Source organism: Ascidia mentula, chromosome 6, assembly GCF_947561715.1.
Source record: "Ascidia mentula chromosome 6, kaAscMent1.1, whole genome shotgun sequence".
NCBI lineage: Eukaryota > Metazoa > Chordata > Ascidiacea > Phlebobranchia > Ascidiidae > Ascidia > Ascidia mentula.
In genome coordinates this window covers 10,952,835-10,971,070 of record NC_138571.1, presented here as the reverse complement: position 1 = coordinate 10,971,070, position 18,236 = coordinate 10,952,835, and the positions used below count along the sequence as shown (strand labels likewise).

The 18,236-nt window shown below is 40.0% G+C and overlaps 2 protein-coding genes across 14 annotated transcripts in view; both read left to right on the top strand.

Annotated features, from left to right (window-relative positions):
• The window catches only part of LOC145906105 (uncharacterized), a 268,399-nt gene that overhangs the window by 13,593 nt on the left and 236,570 nt on the right, over window positions 1–18,236 (top strand). The gene's annotated exons all lie outside the window — the stretch shown is intronic.
• LOC145906325 (ryncolin-1-like) lies at window positions 1,374–4,176 on the top strand. Its single transcript, XM_082993744.1, has 4 exons — window positions 1,374–1,383; window positions 1,966–2,065; window positions 3,104–3,244; window positions 3,993–4,176. Exons 1-4 carry the CDS (start codon window positions 1,374–1,376, stop codon window positions 4,174–4,176), a joined length of 435 nt encoding a protein of 144 aa, XP_082849870.1.

Sequence of the window (18,236 nt, the reverse complement as noted above, 5' to 3'; positions counted from 1 at the left end):
CTTCAATCGGGAAACCCTTAAAAAACAACGGCCTTAGATACGCATTGACAATAGTGTGACTATCAAAACGGCGATATCTCTCTGCGGAAATATTACACAACTCTAGCCTGGGAATGTTTGGAATTCACATTGTTCGCTGACATGAAGGCACCATATGCATAGCATAATATCCAAAAAACAGACTGCATGGAAACAGCTTGCACGGAAACAAACAAAGTTCACACGCTCAAGATAAAAATAGAATCACGATTGCGACACCGGAAAGAGACAAACAATAGGAGAATCTTATTTTACTCCCAATCAAGACCGGAAGGCTCATGAGTAACTGTGAGTATCTCCCTGACACATGTCCCCCTTTGAAATGCATACGAAAGAGAACGGAAAGAGTACTCTTTCCTGTCTCCCTAACCGGAAAGAGTAGCAGAGAGACAGGAAGGAAGTCTCCCCGTTCTCTACTCTATCACCCTTTACTACTCACCTGATAATTATACTTATGACAAGTTTAAAACTTGTATCTAACCTGTATTGAATACTGGTAACACTTTTCGACCTCGAATAAACCTCGGTCACTCACAAATTCACGCAACACCCAGAAACAAAGTTACCCATAGCCACCAAAGGGGCTAGGGAGCAGTAAAGTATGATTATGTGCAACAACAAGATATAAATGTTTTCCAAAATTTAAAAACAATACATGGGATTGAATCGTAATGCAAAAAGCAAAACATTCACGTTGGACAGAATGTATTGGGACAAAGTAAATCTTGAATCACTGTAGTCAGGAAATAATCGTCTGCCGGAATTTTGAGCAGATAACTGCACAATGGGGATAATCCTACATTAAACATTTCACTTCTGGTTAACCGCCACTAATTTATTACATTTATCAAATTCGGATAATTTGAAACAATTGTAGCAAAATCGTCGTAAAGTTGTTGACTCCACATGTGTCGGCAAATCAACGTGAAGCAGGAAACAGATAACAGCAACCTCCTTATATTAAAACCTCGACCTACTTCATGCGTCCGTTGATTGAAACCAACCAGAATTCATCACAGTATTTCTGTAGGACTGGAAAATCTTCACGAATTTGTGCATTCCGAATCTTGCAAAACTTCCGCACTTGAAGGTCGCCAACGTCTCAGATCTGGGGAAGAGGTTTACTGTGAAGATGGCTGGCAGGTATTTGCATTAATATTGTGACAAATATCAAGCACTGCACCAACAACACAGGATGATATTACAGACGTTTAAATATCTTAACTGTGTTGTTTCAATCCATGACAACCTTTAGGCTGGGAAAATTTTTGTTACTACAAGAATGCTTGCGCTCTTTCACATGACGTGGAGCCTATTGATTGGACACTGACACTATGTCAGCAGGTATTGGCTAGCTCGGTATGAGTCAGCAAGCTTGATATGAGTCAGCAGAATCATGTATAGGTCTCCACTCATAGTGAGAACAGTATGAGGCCTCATTGTAACGCATGTAAACGAACATTGCGTTACATGCAGTCATACCATTGCCACGTTTCGGGTGTTTGTGGCTGATATTAAATTATGATCAGTGTTTTACTTGATAAATACCAGGTGTTCCAGCGTCGTTATGATGGATCTGTGAGTTTCGATAGAGATTGGGTGGATTACAAGAACGGGTTTGGGAATCTATCAACAGAATTTTGGATGGGTTTGTATTCAAATAAAGCAATCCTTAACTAAACGTCTTACAAGTTTAAACAGAAACTAAATACAAATGCCAGAAAACTTTGAATCATGGTTTGTTTTAGGTTTACTGAACGGTTTGCGATAACTTGTGCGCACCCAGTTAATATGCAGGGCTACCAAGCAAAAGGTTTCAAGCACGCTAACAATCCCACTCCCACGAGTCAATATAACAGTGTCAGTTAATCCAATTTAAATTCCAGTATTTTCAGCAATATTATTACAACCAACAAATTTTATCAGGTTTGGAGAAACTGCATCAAATCACCAGTGCGTCCACTAGATGTCGCCTTCGTGTTGACCTTCAGGATTTTTCCGGAGGACAAGGTTTTGCCGAGTATAGGTAAGACTATGATGTATTTAACGTTTTCAATTTAATGTCATTGTTCTAACGATAATTTACCCGATGCTGCCAGGTTGTATAACTAACAAATCTTGATAGATGTTAGGGAAATACCCTCCTTATTACGTCAGATTCTAAAAATTCGGGATTTAAGTTTGATGCAACAAAGAGTATTCTTGCTGTGTTTCAATGTATTTACTCGGCAACTCGTAACGACCCCACATCACCGCTCTTGAGGTTTGCGCGATCGCTTGATCGCGGATTGCCGGGACCAAGCTCAGTGGGGATCAGATTGGGCCGAACGCCACCTTTTGCGCTTAGAGAATGTGGCTGCAGAAAATTTTCTTTCCCTTGATTCTGTTGCTCAGATGAGTTAATGCGGTCGTTGTTGCCCAACTCCTTGTGATAAAATCTTGAGTGCCAAATACTGACCTTTGCCAAAACGTTGCATCTTGACTGGAAACTTAGATTTATCCACTTTGTTTTTCAGCCACAATAAAACCTCTTTGTAATCGCCTTGAATGAACGCTTAACCGAGGCCCACGCACCCTGCCAGTGACGTAGGATCAGAAACATCAAGATTCTGTCACAAACAACATAGTTAAATGCGTGTTACAGAATAGTCTCGGCAAAAACTCATCTAACTTTTACTTCTCCTGTAAGATATTCCAAATACATCTTGCAATGTCAGCATCGTATGCTTGATTGACATTTTATTTAAATGGAACAGGTTTCAGGTTGCTTAAAAATTGACCTCAAGCCGTTTGTGAACTTAAATTTTGAAAAATATCTGGGTTTCCTTCTCAAAACTTCTAATCCCACAAAGTGTTTATTGCTTAGTTGTCAAATAATTATCCCACATAACACAACACAATGTATGACACATGTCTTTTATTACGTCATAAAGTGTTTTATGTTTAACAATCATTTCCATGAGCAACAAACCAATGTAAGCGGATTGATTTTAAACAACAAATTATCCGTTGTTATCTAAATTACTTTGCAATAAATTAAACATTATGACATTGTTGTATTCAGAATCTTCAGCATTGGCGATGAAGGAAGTTCTTACACAATTACTATATCCGGATATTCGGGGAATATATCAGATTCCATGGTTGATATGCAACATAGTCTAAACGGGATGAGATTTTCAACTCGCAACAGAGACCATGATACGTGAGTAATAATGATGCAACGTGTCTGATTATATCTCTGTATGAACTAAATCGAGTTCTGTTAAAAAGATAAAATGCATTTTCTCAAATAGTTGATTTTCGTTGACAAAGTTAACCGCCTACCCTAAATCAACAATTGTAAAAACTAATTTCTCTGAAACAGGGGGTTGCGTTAAAGTTTATTTAAACACAAGTTTTAACTGAGTTTAAAAAAGTTGTAACACAGAGTTGTTGACAACCGACTTAAATATAATTGCAGGCATAGGCGTCGATTTAGGGGTGACTGGGGTGACATGTCACCCCTCACAAACAAACAGGGGTGACAACGTATGTATTGTCACCCCTGGATTTCGCTTAAATTAAAAATTATTGTCAGAAAAACTACATACATTATACTATGCGTTAAGCTAGTTTCAAACGACCTCTATTATCACCGTCACAATCATGACAAACACAAGTTTCTTGTGAATTGTTACCCAGCGCAGCAGTTGTTGTAGCATAATGGTAAGAATCGGCATTGTTGCGAAATAGATTTGTTTGTTATTTTTATAATTAAAATGTGTTTAAAACTTAGTGCTTCAACAACATGATTCGGTGTAAAACAAAGCGACACGAAACGGAATTTGCGTCGTTTTGCCTACGTTTAGGGCGATACGACCAACGAAAAGTTTTTTGCGTGTTTCTGAAACCTGGAAATGTCACCCTTAATTTTTTACAAAACGTTAAAAAATCGACGCCTATGATTGCAGGTTGCCAGGAGGTAATTGTGCTCTGACTTATGGTGGAGCTTGGTGGCATCGTGCTTGTGGATCTGCCCGCCTCAATGGTCTGTGGTCGAGAACTTCTACTCATTACAACACTATGAGTTGGTTCAGATTGAAGATCTCATGGGGTGGCATAATGAGCTCTAAGATGAAAGTCAAATGCGAATAATTGTTGTGGAGGTTTAAGTGACGAAAATTAACTTTCCGTCGTTAGTTACCATGACAAAGTTGTGTTGATTTACAATTATTGACAGACATTGTAAATACTTTCACCTGTTTTGAAAAAGGCCTTGAATCGCAAATAACAGGAAAGCAATTATACCAAACCGAATTTATTTCACAAATCCCTACAATTCTTGTGTTAAAAGCGAACTTCACCTGTCTGCATGTTTGTTATTATCATGGTATTTGTAGGGCGTTACTTAAAACGTCTACACAAATAATAACACTACCGTATATTTGACTCCTGATAAAAAGGCTGCTATAAAAACACATAGTCAATCGACCAGTTTACTACATAATAAACAAGCGCACAAGGATTAACAATAACACGTTACAAACCAGGCGTACAAAAAGTTTCTGTCCTATATGTCCTTTGTCCTCTGTCCCTTCGTATCTTTTTTGCGCAAAAAACATGTGGCCTATATAGAAAATGCAAACCGGGTTATTTAAGTTCGGATTACCACGTGACTCATTTGAAAAAACGGCTTGTTGCTGGAAGTGTCAATTAGATATTGACAACATATTCCGTTTTATCATTCCTTGTATATCATGTCCATGCTTTATGTTGATAATCCATGTAAATACACACATTAATCCATCAGATTTGACAGTTGATTTCTGATTCGAGGATGTCAGTAATTTGATTCATTTCAGTTTGGATTTCTCTGATAAACCCCAAGAATGCATTCACGCCAATTCATCGCAAATATTTACAGAAATGTGCTTGAGCGTAATGCCCATGATTAATGCATTGGGAATTTTATAACCACAATACGGCTAATAAAATGGGATTGTTGATGACTGGTGTCGACAAAACACATTACAGTTCTATACTTGTAGAAGTGTGGAAAGTTGAATCCTATTAGTAAAGTTGCAACCACTGGTGATTTTCCTAGATGTAAACGATACCACAGCTGTGCTTACTGCAAATGTTTGCGAACAGATCTTGTCTGGCGCGTGAGAGACCTTCGGTGTTGCAGGAAATAATATTCATGGCCGACCCTAACAAGGGATCGTGTTTTTGGTTCTGAGCTTCTTCATATTGGATCGCTATTAAAATGAATGAGACGATTATCCGTTACTCTGACAGTTTAGTCTACGTTGGATATTTCCATGAGAACCCGAATTACAGCGGTACACCTTTAAAATAGGGACTGTATGGCAATCTCGAAAACTAAGTACCAGGTCGTCGCGACACACAGCTTGAAAAGCATTGGCATAAACAAAAGTGGCCCCGCACATGAATTTTAAATACAACACTGCAACATTTTATTCATGCTTAAAGAAACAGGAAAATCGTCAAACAAACGAGTTAGGATTATTTACAGGAGCTGTTACAAAATTCTTTTACTGAGTCTTTGTTGGCCATAAAAACAAAAAACTGATTTACAAATCTTTGTTGGCCAAAAATACAAGAGATTCCAAGATACAAACTTTCATTTTTCATTACCTGTGTTGTCATTTTAGCGTGAATGGTTGCAGAAGCATCGGTGGAACAAGGAACAGAAAAATAAATTGTCTCGATTGTGAATATTTTCTTTCACTTCATAATTTGCAAATTGTTCGACACCAACTGCGTCTTTCAAACGTTTTTGATATGTTTCTGGGGCGACTGTCTTTAATCATAAGGTGGTGAGCAAGGTCGCGTCAATCTTTACCCAAATCCATATCATTCAATTCTTGCGCCACATAGTGATGACTACATTAAACTTAGTGCCGCAGAAAACGTTTATGTGACGTTGATAAAATGCAGACTTAATTGATGTGATTCGGGCATTATCTAACGGCACGGAAGAACTTATTTATATTTCTTGCAGCTGCTTGATTGGTCAATATTATAGTTGTTTTATTCTGATTGATACTGTTAACAACATGTCCTGACAAGCAAGGACGGGACAGTCAAACGAAGAATTTTATTTATTGCGTTGCTTTTCCGATCAAATTTATCAAAACAGGATTTTTTTGCAAGAAATATTACTTTTTTATGTTTTTCTGCGTATAATATATAAAGCAATTATAATATGTCACAGTTTGGTTGATAAAGATTATTTTACGCCTAGATCACCATCCTTCACAAGCCCCTTACAATTGAACCGTCTATTTGATATCGACAAATTATTTCCGGAATTTCATCCGGGAAAGCACCATATAATGTCAAAATGAATTGTCCAGGGTGGGGAAGACGAACTTCAAATACCTGTAAACGTTGATGAGCGTAGAAACTAAATAAATCTGTAGCTCTATGTTTACACAGTCGTTCTTACCAATGCGTCGTGAAATTTGGCCCCTTTAACAGAGCCATGTACTACGCCCTGCAATTTGTTTCCAACTTTGGAAAAGAGATGAGAATGTGAGATCAGATCTACCCAACGTATGTTTTAACGTCACCCTCACAAATCCACTCTCGTCTGTTCTTATCATTCCATTTTGATGGGAAAAAAGTTCAACTTGAAGTTTAGAGAAGTTGGGATATTTCATGACCGATTTCTGCTCATAAAAGGTAAGTAAAAAATTTTACATCGGTTTGATAGGAATATAGTCGGTTAACTATAAACTATTTGCATATGTTCGCTTCTCAGCGCAAAAATAGAATCAGGGAAACAAAGTAAGTATTGTATTTGCGTACAATAATTACAAGATCCAACGAATGATATTGACTATTGCACGGTTGATTTTGATTTAAGTAATAAATATTTGTATACCTCAAATTGATCAAGTGTTATTGGTTGATGCAAAAGTTGCCAAGCGGATTCATCTGGATAATGGCTTGTGATAAACTTGTCTGGATCAGTGAGAAACCAAAACTCGTGAAATCTGTACGATGTTACCCTTGTTATTTCTGAAAAAACGTTGATAGAAAAAGGAAAAGCGGATAATTCACACTACAAAAAGCTACAACTTTTTGGTTTTTATTTCATGTAGCCTATGTTTAATGAGTTGGAAGCAAAATGTTGATTTTAACAAACGGTATTTTGACAAATTAACCGTGTGTATATGAACTAGTCGCACGGAAGATTCAGTAACAAAAATTAACTCGCAAAAAATAAGATACCGTCAATAAACCTAGCTCCCCAATTGGTGTCAATAAATCTCCATTCATTGAATATCAATACAGCATTCCACTTTCCATGAAATTCACCAGGATTGGCAGTAAACGAATGGTCGGGATAATAGTCAACACTTTTCAGGTAACCTTCTATTGTTTTGCAATGGATAGCAGCGGATCTACAGACCAACAAAATATTCGTAAAGTATTTGTGCTTTACGGCACATGCAGTGAACACAAAGATATCCGAAATATGGGACAAGTTTGTTAGGAAACGCATGAGGCCCAAAAAATTACATATGGCCTTGAGATTGGTATATATTAAAAGTAACTGCGTATTATTTAAAATTTGCTTTTTTTACCTGCAAAGCCGTTGAAATAAATCAGAGTAATCAGTTTTGTTTTCTTTTATAGCTTTCAAATGACCAAGTGGTGAATCGTTATCTAAGTGTTCAGTAAAGTTGATTGCATTCAAATCTTGGGAGCTGACCTAGTGGAAAAGAATCCGAACCTAAACCATGTAATAATGTTTAAACTCCCTTCTCTTCTCAAATAATAATAATAATTTAACCTTTTCCAGATCGGTTAATTTCCAAACGCAGAGCTCGTTCATTAGTGCTGGAAAGGTAATGTTCATTGACTCCATGTTAATGACATATTCTTCTAGATCATTGAATAAAGATGTTTCCCTGACTCTGCACAATTAGAACACAATTCTGTGAGGTTTGATGAAATGCGGAAAATGTGACGTGATAATCATTCGGATGCTAACTTGTAGAAATCTGCTTTGGTTGTTGATGGTGGATATGGTTCAGGTAGGTCACTCATTACTGGCATATACTCCTTTTGATTTTTACTGTTATAAACCGTTGTCACATGTGCCGCTGAACTGAAATTCTAAATTTGTTTTTGTTAAACTTTGTATGTCATACGAATGCGAAGTCAGTAGAAAGATACATATACCTCTTTTCTGTTTCGTAAATTTTCTTCAAGATGTTTTCGGCTTTTTTGGGTTTGTCTCTTGATTTCTTGTTCTCTGAAAAAGTTAATAGTTCGCGAAATTGAAAATTGTTGAAATTAACTGAGTTCTACAACAACCTCGGCATTTTATTTCATTTATGTAAAGACTTCTTCATTAATTATCATATATTTCCTTTTTGTGTAACCAACTGACGATTTACTTGTATAAATATCACTACTTATGTATGAAACATAAACTATGACGGTACCTTTCTATATCCAAGCGAATATTGGCGCCTTTTGTCTCAAAGAATCCACATAAATCTTTCACTAAAAATCTCAAATTCAGAGCAACGCATAATCACGGAATAGTTCAAATTCCAGTTATTTAAAATAACGCTGTTTGGTTGCGATGGCAACAAAATTTTGTTTTTTATTTAGATAAACTTTTTTAAAAGTAAAGTCTGAACATTTGGTGTACCGTTATTGCGTTGCTCCATTGTGCCTCTATGATTCGCAAAATGTTGCCAACGTTATTTGTGACAAATTCATCCGACGTAACTACAAAAACAACTAAACACTGCGTTCTAATAAAAGTCACGAATACTCTTGTTACAGTTATTAAAAGGTTTACTCGAAATAGAATTACACGGCCTGGTATTTAATATCGTTAGGCTACTCCTAACATAACTTTAAAACGTCGGAAAAACCTAAATAGAATGTTTAATTTTGAACTTAAATAGAAGACAAGCTTTTGCGGGTTATCTTTAAGTATTCGGGACGCTACAAGGTCGTACTGCAGAAGTTTGGCAAAAAAAATACATTAAAGGGACAGTTTCCGCTTTCACAAGCAGATAGTTCATCGAAAGTTAAATAACACAAAATGTGCTTAATATAAAGTGTGTATTGCACAATCAAACCTAAGGAAATAGCCTTCCCCGCACCAGGGACAGTCTCACAACCTTGGTCAGAACCTATTATAAGCAAAGATGATTGGACAGACGTTATACGTGTTACTAGAAAAAGGTTAACCAGATTTATAAATACAACAAAGATATATAAACAAAGAGATAGAAACAGAAAACAGTAATTACAAGTTTAAATCAGTACACTAGAACAAACTTATTTTGGTATTTTGTGCATAACAAACACATTGCGTTTGGTTACCGTTGTGCTTATCGATCTTTATCTGCAAAAATACCGACACAACCCCAAACTTTTCAAAATATCTCATCTCGCTAATCAATATCTTCTTCGATTAAAAAACGCTTTCTTGCAGAAAAATACACGCACTGCTGCCTTGTACTCTGTCTGCCTTTAAACCTTGTTTAGGAGGCAACCTATAACTGAGAATTTCGAATTCGGGAGACACAACAATGCAATGGAGGTTTAATTTGTCAACGACCTGTAACCCAGTATGTCTGCGACACGTACAGTCGTCATGCTGCACCCGTCCACAAGGTTGGCGACCCCGGTTTGGAACGCCCTGTTAATTCCATCCAGCTGGTTGGAATGACGGGTGATTTAAAATAAGGTTTTGTCAATTTAGATTATCTGTTTATTTATTTAGGTTTAGTCTTTTGTTGGTGTGGAATGTGATTTACCATTCAGTCAATGGTGCATATTTACGGAGTCTCTGTATTATCAAGTGGGACAAGGAAATAATCCGCGATCCTACGGCGGACGGTGTTTTTCCCTATGGATATGACGAAATGGCTTCATCGGCACCCATGCCATTATGATTATGAATAAAATATGCCAGACTTGTTGTTCTCATTATTGTCAACAGTTTTTGTTTTATCGATACATGTGTTGTTTTTATATTTAAATGAACAACTTTTACTTTTCTTTCATCATTAAACCGTCTACTTGATTTTCACAAACGGATTTGCTGAAAACGTCAACCGAAGCATTTACTCACTACTATCCAGGAATGAGGAGGACGTGGGCTGCAGGGAATCGCAGAACCGGAAAACCATGGCGCTTCCAGAATTACTCATTGCAGTAACATGCCAAGCCAGCAAACCCTGTACGTAACTCTCATAGTATTTGTTCTGTTCAAACAGTACCTGTGCCATGACATTTAATTTACGCCTATGTTCCCCTAAACAACAAATAGTACGATATTCTGCCTTCAAAAACCTGTCTTTTTTTTCCTACTCTGTAGTAGAAATTGTAAACACCGATACTCATTACTTTTTCGGCGCACAAATTACTCATTCGGAAATAAAGAATGTTGCATCGCCCAGTCCCTCAGAGTGCCTTGCGTGGAACCGCACGTCACACGCCTTTCAAATAGTAGTTTGAGAAAAAAACAGGTGTTATTTTCAAGACAAACAATAAGGTCAACCATCAATACCATTGGCCCCGCACCACGAAAATGGTAACTAAAAACGAGATACTAACCAGATTCAACCTTTCACATAACCCCTTAAATAACAATCCCATTTATGCCCTAATAGGTCATTGCAAGATTAGCACAGGGTCATGCTTAGCACACACTGAAGTATGTATCTGGACGATACTGGTCTCATTTAATTGTCCAACCTTAAAATCAGTAGCGTCTACAACCTAGTGCAACAGCAAACTAGAAACATATCATCAGGAAATACCAGCCCTTTCTGTGTCAATCCATCATTGGAAACAATGTGAGGCATATAATTGTCTGCATAAAGACGCCGTGTGTACTTACAGCCACTTAGATTTAGAGCCAACTGACTGCGAGCTGCATACACCGTATTCCGGGAGCCCTTTAGTCTACCCCGAAAGTAATTAGTTCTTCCATCGGGTATTACTTGAACGAATCAAGCGACCAACTGCATTCCACCGTACAGCAAATGAATGCTGATATATCGCATCTAGAATGCAAATTACAATCGCCTCTTTCAGTTTTACTAACTTCCAACCCCCGTATTAACCCATCGCAAACCCTCTCACTACCCACGGGGCAACATAAGCCGCGATAATCACTGGTGACACAAAATTTGCGCCTCCTACACTTTCTAGCTCTTTCCGCTCCGAGCGTCATTTTGTTTACTATTAAATTCAAGAGCCCCCTTTTTTACTCATCGGCTGCTGTTACCGAAAATTCACTTTCTACAATGAAGTGTTAGCATTACACATCAGAATCCTAACTAGGTTTCCAAATCTTTGTTACTAAACAATTCGTTAATGTCGCACATTGATAATGAAACTAAAGATGTTAAGTTCATCAAGGTTCGCTTATAAAACACCATAAAACATTGTTGTGAATTCACTGACCCCAAAATGTGCACATGATTGTAAACATTACAAATAAGTCTGGAATGCAATACTCTTATTTTGGCTTGCAAATTCAGGTTCTAAATCAGTGGTCCTCAACTGGGGGTCTGCAAAGTGCTTTCAGGGGGTCCGCAGAAACTTCTGAATACATCGCAATTTAATTGGTAATTCACGCTAAAACCCTTCCATTGTGATGTAACATGGAAGGCAGTATTACAGCATAAATGTACTGGTTTTTGGTTGCATGCTCGCGACGCTTGGGGTAAGAAAACTAGCCATGTCTGAATTAAGAAAATAGGCAGGTCTCATGTTGAGCTTTGCCTCAGTTTTAGACGACGGTAACGAAAACCACAGAGACTATCCGCACTTTTTTGTGGCACGAAAGTTTCATCCTTGACCAAACGCATAAAATGTTTGCAAACCCCAGGATGTACATAACTATTACGGGCTTTATTTTCGTTAGTTGAGTCGTTGTGTTTGGTTGGTGCATTACAGTGCCATTGTCTTGGTCTGATGGCGGGCTTTCTTTTCGTTAGTTGAGTCGTTCGTTAGTTGAACCTACACTTTTTTCTGCTTTTTTGGCCAAAATAATGGCCAACAGAGGGTCAAAATGCCCCCGGGGGAGCAGTTAAAGTAGTAATCTCGATTAAAAATTTGGCCAGAATTCCTAGTCAAGGGTCGGGACTAACAGAAAATCACAAATTGACCATACTTTCTGTGATTCATTTTTCCACAAAATCTACCTCAATATTTGGGTAGTTTTTCAGCTACATGTTCAACAGCACCATCTACCAATTTACTGCCTGACTAATAACCCTGAAAACCATAGTAAAACTGCCCTAAACACGCTGAAAATCGCCCTGGAAACAGCCTGTTCATCTGCGCTCATTCAACCAAAACACTGGCGTCCATGCATGACCCATTGCATTGTTACACATAATTTTACTCTGTTACGCAGGACAGAGTTCGAGAAGGGCATTTCCCAACCAAGAAAGTCCTTTCTATAGAAATACAGAGATGCGGCCTCAAGTCGAGGCTCGACAAGAGCGAGAGCGTAAAGATGAAGCAGAAGCGAGAAAAAAGCTAGAGCGAGAGCTCGAGGAAAGAGAATTACGAGCGAAGAGAGAGCTGGAAGAAAGAAAATCCGTACTCGAGCGCGAACTGGCCGAGAGGGAATCCAACCGAAAACTTGAACTTGCCAAGGCCGAATTTGAGGCTTGGGAAGAAGCATCCAATGATGGGAGGTCTTGTCCTGGGATTCAACACACTGGCTTTTCTGGATCTCCGACACCTCTTGTAGACAGTTCTGGTACTAGCAAACCAGAGGGAGCCGTAAAAGCACAGCCGACCACAAACCCTCAGGTGGATTGCGGTGATCTTCGATGGCCTACAGAACCTGCTCGGGCTGGACAATCACCATATAACGGAATACCCAACTTAACAGATGAACGACCTGTTCTACGTAACCGACGTGGTCAACCTATTGTCGAGAAATTCGACAGGGATCCAATGGATTATTAGAGTTTCGTCAATCGTTACCAACTTCATGTAGCGGACAGGGTCGGTTCGTACGACCTAAAACCCATATTGTGGCGGATGCCACCCTTGAATTCACTGAAGCGTGATAAGTTTTGCATTTAATATTGCCTTTTTCTGCGCGTCTCGAAACAATTAAGCGTTTTCTGGCAACGACGCGCATTCAGAAAAATACACGTTACGAAGCACCCGCTTCAATATATTTGTTGCAACACTGCACCAACCCGTACATGACAAGATACAACATCATGCCGCCAATCAAAATCCGATGATGGGATATGAGATGGCTCAACGAGAATTATACGAGAGGTATGGACAACCTCACATAATCGCGCGCCGCTGTGAAAGTCGTCTGACGAACACACCCAAACTGAATGATAACGGCCCAGAGGGTTTGGAAAGACTAGCCGTTCGTTTGCGCAACTGTTGCTCGTCCCTGGAGAAAATGGCAGGAACGTGCGCGATGGATTCGGTTGGGTTCATCTCCTCGGTTGCAAAGAAGTTGCCACGCAAGCTTCAGGAAAGGTGGGTCTCCGTTTCACTAGGCGTCCAGGACAAAACAGGTGCCCAAAAGGCCGAAAGTTTTCCGAAAAGTTCAAATCAGTGCTTGTTCTGTCACAAAGCACACAAGCTTGAAGACTGCAACAACTTCAAAAGAAAGTCGTACGACGACAGAAGAAAGTTCGTGCGAAGCCAAGGGTTGTGCTATCGATGCCTGGGATCGCAACACATGGTTCGCGACTGCGGTAGTGCAACGCAGTGCGGCAAGGACGGATGTCGTAGCATCAATCACTGCGCGGTACTTCACAACTCGAAGTGGACTAAAAAGTCTCAAATGGAAGAGAAACCAAACGTTACACAGAGCACGAGCGCCAACTGTATATACTCATCGTCGGGGCCAGAAATTATCTTGATATTGTACCCGTACGCGTCTGTATCGGGAAATGTGGAAAACGTATGCTCTACTTGATTCGGGATCTAATCGGACGTTTTGTGAACGGCAGCTGGCCGAGCAGCTACAGGCAACAACGGAAGCAGGTGTACGCTTTAAAATGAGCACCATGACGACCAATGAACATGTGGATGTCGATACAAGTTCAGTGTCACTCGCTGTTATGCCCTTAAAAGGAGGGGAAAGTCTTTTCTGCCAGAGGTCGTGAACAGGATCCCTGTAGCACCAGGCAAGATGGCCAGTAAAAGAAGGTTGCAAAGCTACAGTGATGCTGCTGATTGGAAACGACAACGCGATAGCATATAGGTTCCTGGAAAGTCGCTTCGCTCCCGACTCGCGCGAATGTCCCGATGCTATAAAGACGCCGCTGGGATGGCTACTAAAAGGACCTTCTCTGCAAGCGTCAAGTGAGAACGTAGTTACGTCTAACTTTCTGTTGTGTTCGCACGGTAGTCCTGCTGCACTGGAAGACATAATCGTTACTGATGAAGGCGAAGTGTTTCAGTCTTTAGATGCTGGGTTGTGTGACGTGGAATCACTCCTCTTCTGGTTGAAAAGCAACCAAGAAGCATCAGAGTTCGGAATGAAGTACTCAAGTGTAGATGTCGTCGCTTATGACATGATGACCAGATCAGTTGAGACTGTGGACGACCACTATCAACTTCCTCTTCCTTGGAAGCAGAGCTGCAACGTTACGCCCAACAACTTGCCCGGGACTGAAACGACCACCTCTAAGCGACCAGGCGATGTGCGAGAAGTACGTGAATAACATGAAAATTCTCTTGGAGAAAGGATACGCCGAAGAAATCCCCGAGGATCAAGTTGTGACAAAAAATCGAATATGGTACCTCCCACATCACCCGGTGACTAATCCGAAGAAACCAGAGAAGGTTCGCATCGTGTACGATTGCGCCGCCAAGTTTGAAGGTCATTCGTTAAATGAGAGATTAATGAAGGGATCGGATCTGGTGAATTCGCTCGTCGGGTTGCTGATGCGATTTCGCAAAGGTCGCATTGCAATCGTAGCCGACGTAGAGGCTATGTTCCATCAGGTGCTGGTATCTCCGCCAGACCGTGATGCACTGTGGTTTTTGTGGTGGCCGGGCGGGGACATGTCCAAGACGCCGACAGTCCTTCGGATGAAAGTACATTTATTCGAGCGTGTTTTGGACGGATTCCTCAATCGTTCTGCAGTCATTGAACACCGACAGCAAATGTTTTCCGGTATTTTCGCGTAATCGTTTGGCGCAAATTGAGCGGTCACGTGTGTGCACGACGGATAAAGCACCAACTGACCAGTTCATAGAATAGAATAGAAAAGAATACTAGGTCGCAACTGCTTGGATTTTGCGTGTTCGTAAGTATCTTCAAAGAAAATCGCATACGGAAATATGCAAATTTCCAAGTACCTTAGTGGCTACAGAGGAGTTACGAGAGGCCGAAAACGCGCTTGTGAAATACGTACAATGCAGCACGTTTCCCAAATGGATAAAGGCGAATACAAGGCCTTCCCCAAGCGACAAGGCGTCGCCCATTTACAAGCTGGATCCAGTACTGGTGAATGGCGTGTTACGAGTGGGAGGAAGATTGGAAAACGCCCCAATGAGTTATGAAGCGAGACATCCTGCAATCATTCCACACTCATCCCATTTAACATATCTGCTGATTAACGACTACCACTGCAATGAGGTAGGCTATTCCGGCGTTAATCACACGCTAAATTCTATTTGTCAAAAAATTTCGATCGTTAATGCTCGGGTGGCAACACGTCGAGTCCTGAGCAAGTGCTTGGTTTGTCGACGGCGTGGAGCAAGGGGCGCAGAGCAGCGCATGGGAACGGATGATACGCTCTGTTCGAAGAATTTTGGCGACACTCCTCCCCAAGAAGCCTTTGGATGACGATATTCTCCATACGCTGCTACTGGAGGTCGAAAACATCGTGAATTCGAGACCACTGACCGACGTTCCACTGGAAACTGAAGAGGACTTTCCCCTCACCCCGAATCATTTGCTGAAGATCAATCCGAGCGTGGACTGCCACCTACCGTGACAGCGCCAACCGACTGTTACATTCGCCGCCGTTATAGGGCGGTACAATTTCTGGCCGACGAGTTTTGGCGTTGCTGGGTGCAAGAATACCCACGTTCAATCATGTCGAGGAAAAAGTCGCATGACAAAAGGGAAAACCTTTCTATAAACGACATCGTTCTGGTGATGAATCACAACACTCCCCGGGGGCAATGGCCCCTGGGTCGAGTTCAAAGCTTGTTTCATGACAAGCACGGGATTGTGAGGAGTGTGGTGGTGACTGCGATGGCTTGTACGACGACCAATAGCCAAACGTTGCGTGATTGTTCGCGCAAACGGAGATAACGAGCGAGCTAACGGAGATGAACACGACGGAGAAGGACTGCAAAGAACGCACGCGTCGCTCGAATCTTTTGTGAATGTAAAAAATTGGATTCGCATTTTATGATGCTCCTCCCATTTTGCCGGGGGAGGATTCTTTTGTAGATTCTTTTAGGGAGCGGTTAGCATAATTAACGCTCATTATTTGAATGCACAAAGAAGTTAAGGCTTGCCTTACGTCACAGTTCGGTAAGTTTGCTGGTTAGTTGTGTGGCGCTGTGTTGTAAGTCGTGTCATGTACAATTCTTGCGTTACAGAATACCGCGTTATTTTCGTGACGCGCGTCTTTTGACATTGACAAAAAACTGTACGAGCACTGGCAGTTTTGGCAAGAGCTGCCCAAGTGTGCGACGTAACAATATATTTTCATATCGGCACCAGTGCGGATGGTCCCACAGGTTGAAAAGCACTTTTATACCATCCTTAGCTACGAATCGATGAAGCCAATGAAAATTTAAGCGTCACTTGGAGACAAAGAACACATGGAAAAAGATCTGTAATTTTTTCAAAGACAGGAGCAGTCTTTAAAACGCTATTAGATTCTAGATTTTAATGGGTATTTTCACCAACAAGAAGCCTACTGCAAGCATAGAAGCATCTTGGTTTGTGTTTTTAGCAATACTAGTAATGCCTACAAGTACAGGCGAAATATAATGTATCCTGGTAAAACGACGAACAAACGACTAAGGAATATTTAGTGGAGTTAAAAAAATGGTCGCGTAATCTTGTGCCACGTTTTGACGACTGCAACTTAGTGCGGCAGAAAACGTTCATGTGACAACGCCGATAAAATCCACAGACTTTATTGATGTGATTCGGGCAAAATCTAATGGCACGAAAGTGCAAACATACTTATTTATTTTTCGTGTTTATTTTTTTGGTTATTTTATTTCCATAAGTACTGTTAACATTTCCTGGCAAGCAAGGAAGGGACAGTGAAACGAAAAATTTTATTGCGTTACTTTTCCGATCAAATTTATTAAAAACGATTTTTTTGCCAGAGATATTTTTTGTTTTCTGTTTTTTTTCTGTTTTTTATTTTTCGCCTGGATCACCATCTTTCACAAACCCCTTACAATTGAACCGTCTACTTGATATCGACAAATGTGTTTTGGAAGTTCATCTGGGAAAGCACCACATAATGTCAAAATGAACTGTCCAGGAAAGGGAAGTCGAACTTCAAATATCTGTAAACGTTGATAAGCGTAAAAAACTAAACAAATCTGTAGCTGTATGTTTACACAGTTTAGCACATTCTTACCATTGCGTCGTGAAATTTCGTCCATTTAACAGAGCCATGTACTACGCCCTGCAATTTTTTTCCAACTTTTTCGTGGAGAATTGACGAGAATTTCAGATCAGTTCTACCCAACGTGTTTTTAAGGGTCACCTTCACAAATCCACTGTCGTCTGTTCTTATCATTGCATTTTGATGGGAAAAAAGTTCAACTTGAAGTTTATAGAAGTTTGACCATTTCATGACCGATTTCTGCTCATCAAATAAAGTGGTTGAAAATATTAACGTCGGAAAGGAATATATTCGGTTAACTATAAACTAATCGCATAATTTCGCACCTCAGCGCAAAAAAAGAATTAATGATATTGACTACTGTAACGTTGATTGTACTTTTCTTTAAAAATTCGCTTTCCTGACTGTAAATACAAAAGTAATTAAGCCTTTTGAATTTGACCTTTCCTTTGAAAGCAAAAATAATACATGTTTGTATACCTCAAATTGATCAAGTGTTATTGGTTGATGCAAAAGTTGCCAAGCGGATTCGTCTGGATAATGACTTAAGATAAACTTGTCTGGATCCGTGAGAAACCAAAACTCCTCAAATCC

What these genes read in the sequence shown, in the direction of transcription:
- LOC145906325 (XM_082993744.1), top strand. An exon ending in CAAGGTTTTGCCGAGTATAG is followed by an intron (nt 2,066 to 3,103) that starts GTAAGACTATGA and finishes TGTTGTATTCAG; the next exon opens with AATCTTCAGCATTGGCGATG. An exon ending in CGCAACAGAGACCATGATAC is followed by an intron (nt 3,245 to 3,992) that starts GTGAGTAATAAT and finishes CTATGATTGCAG; the next exon opens with GTTGCCAGGAGGTAATTGTG.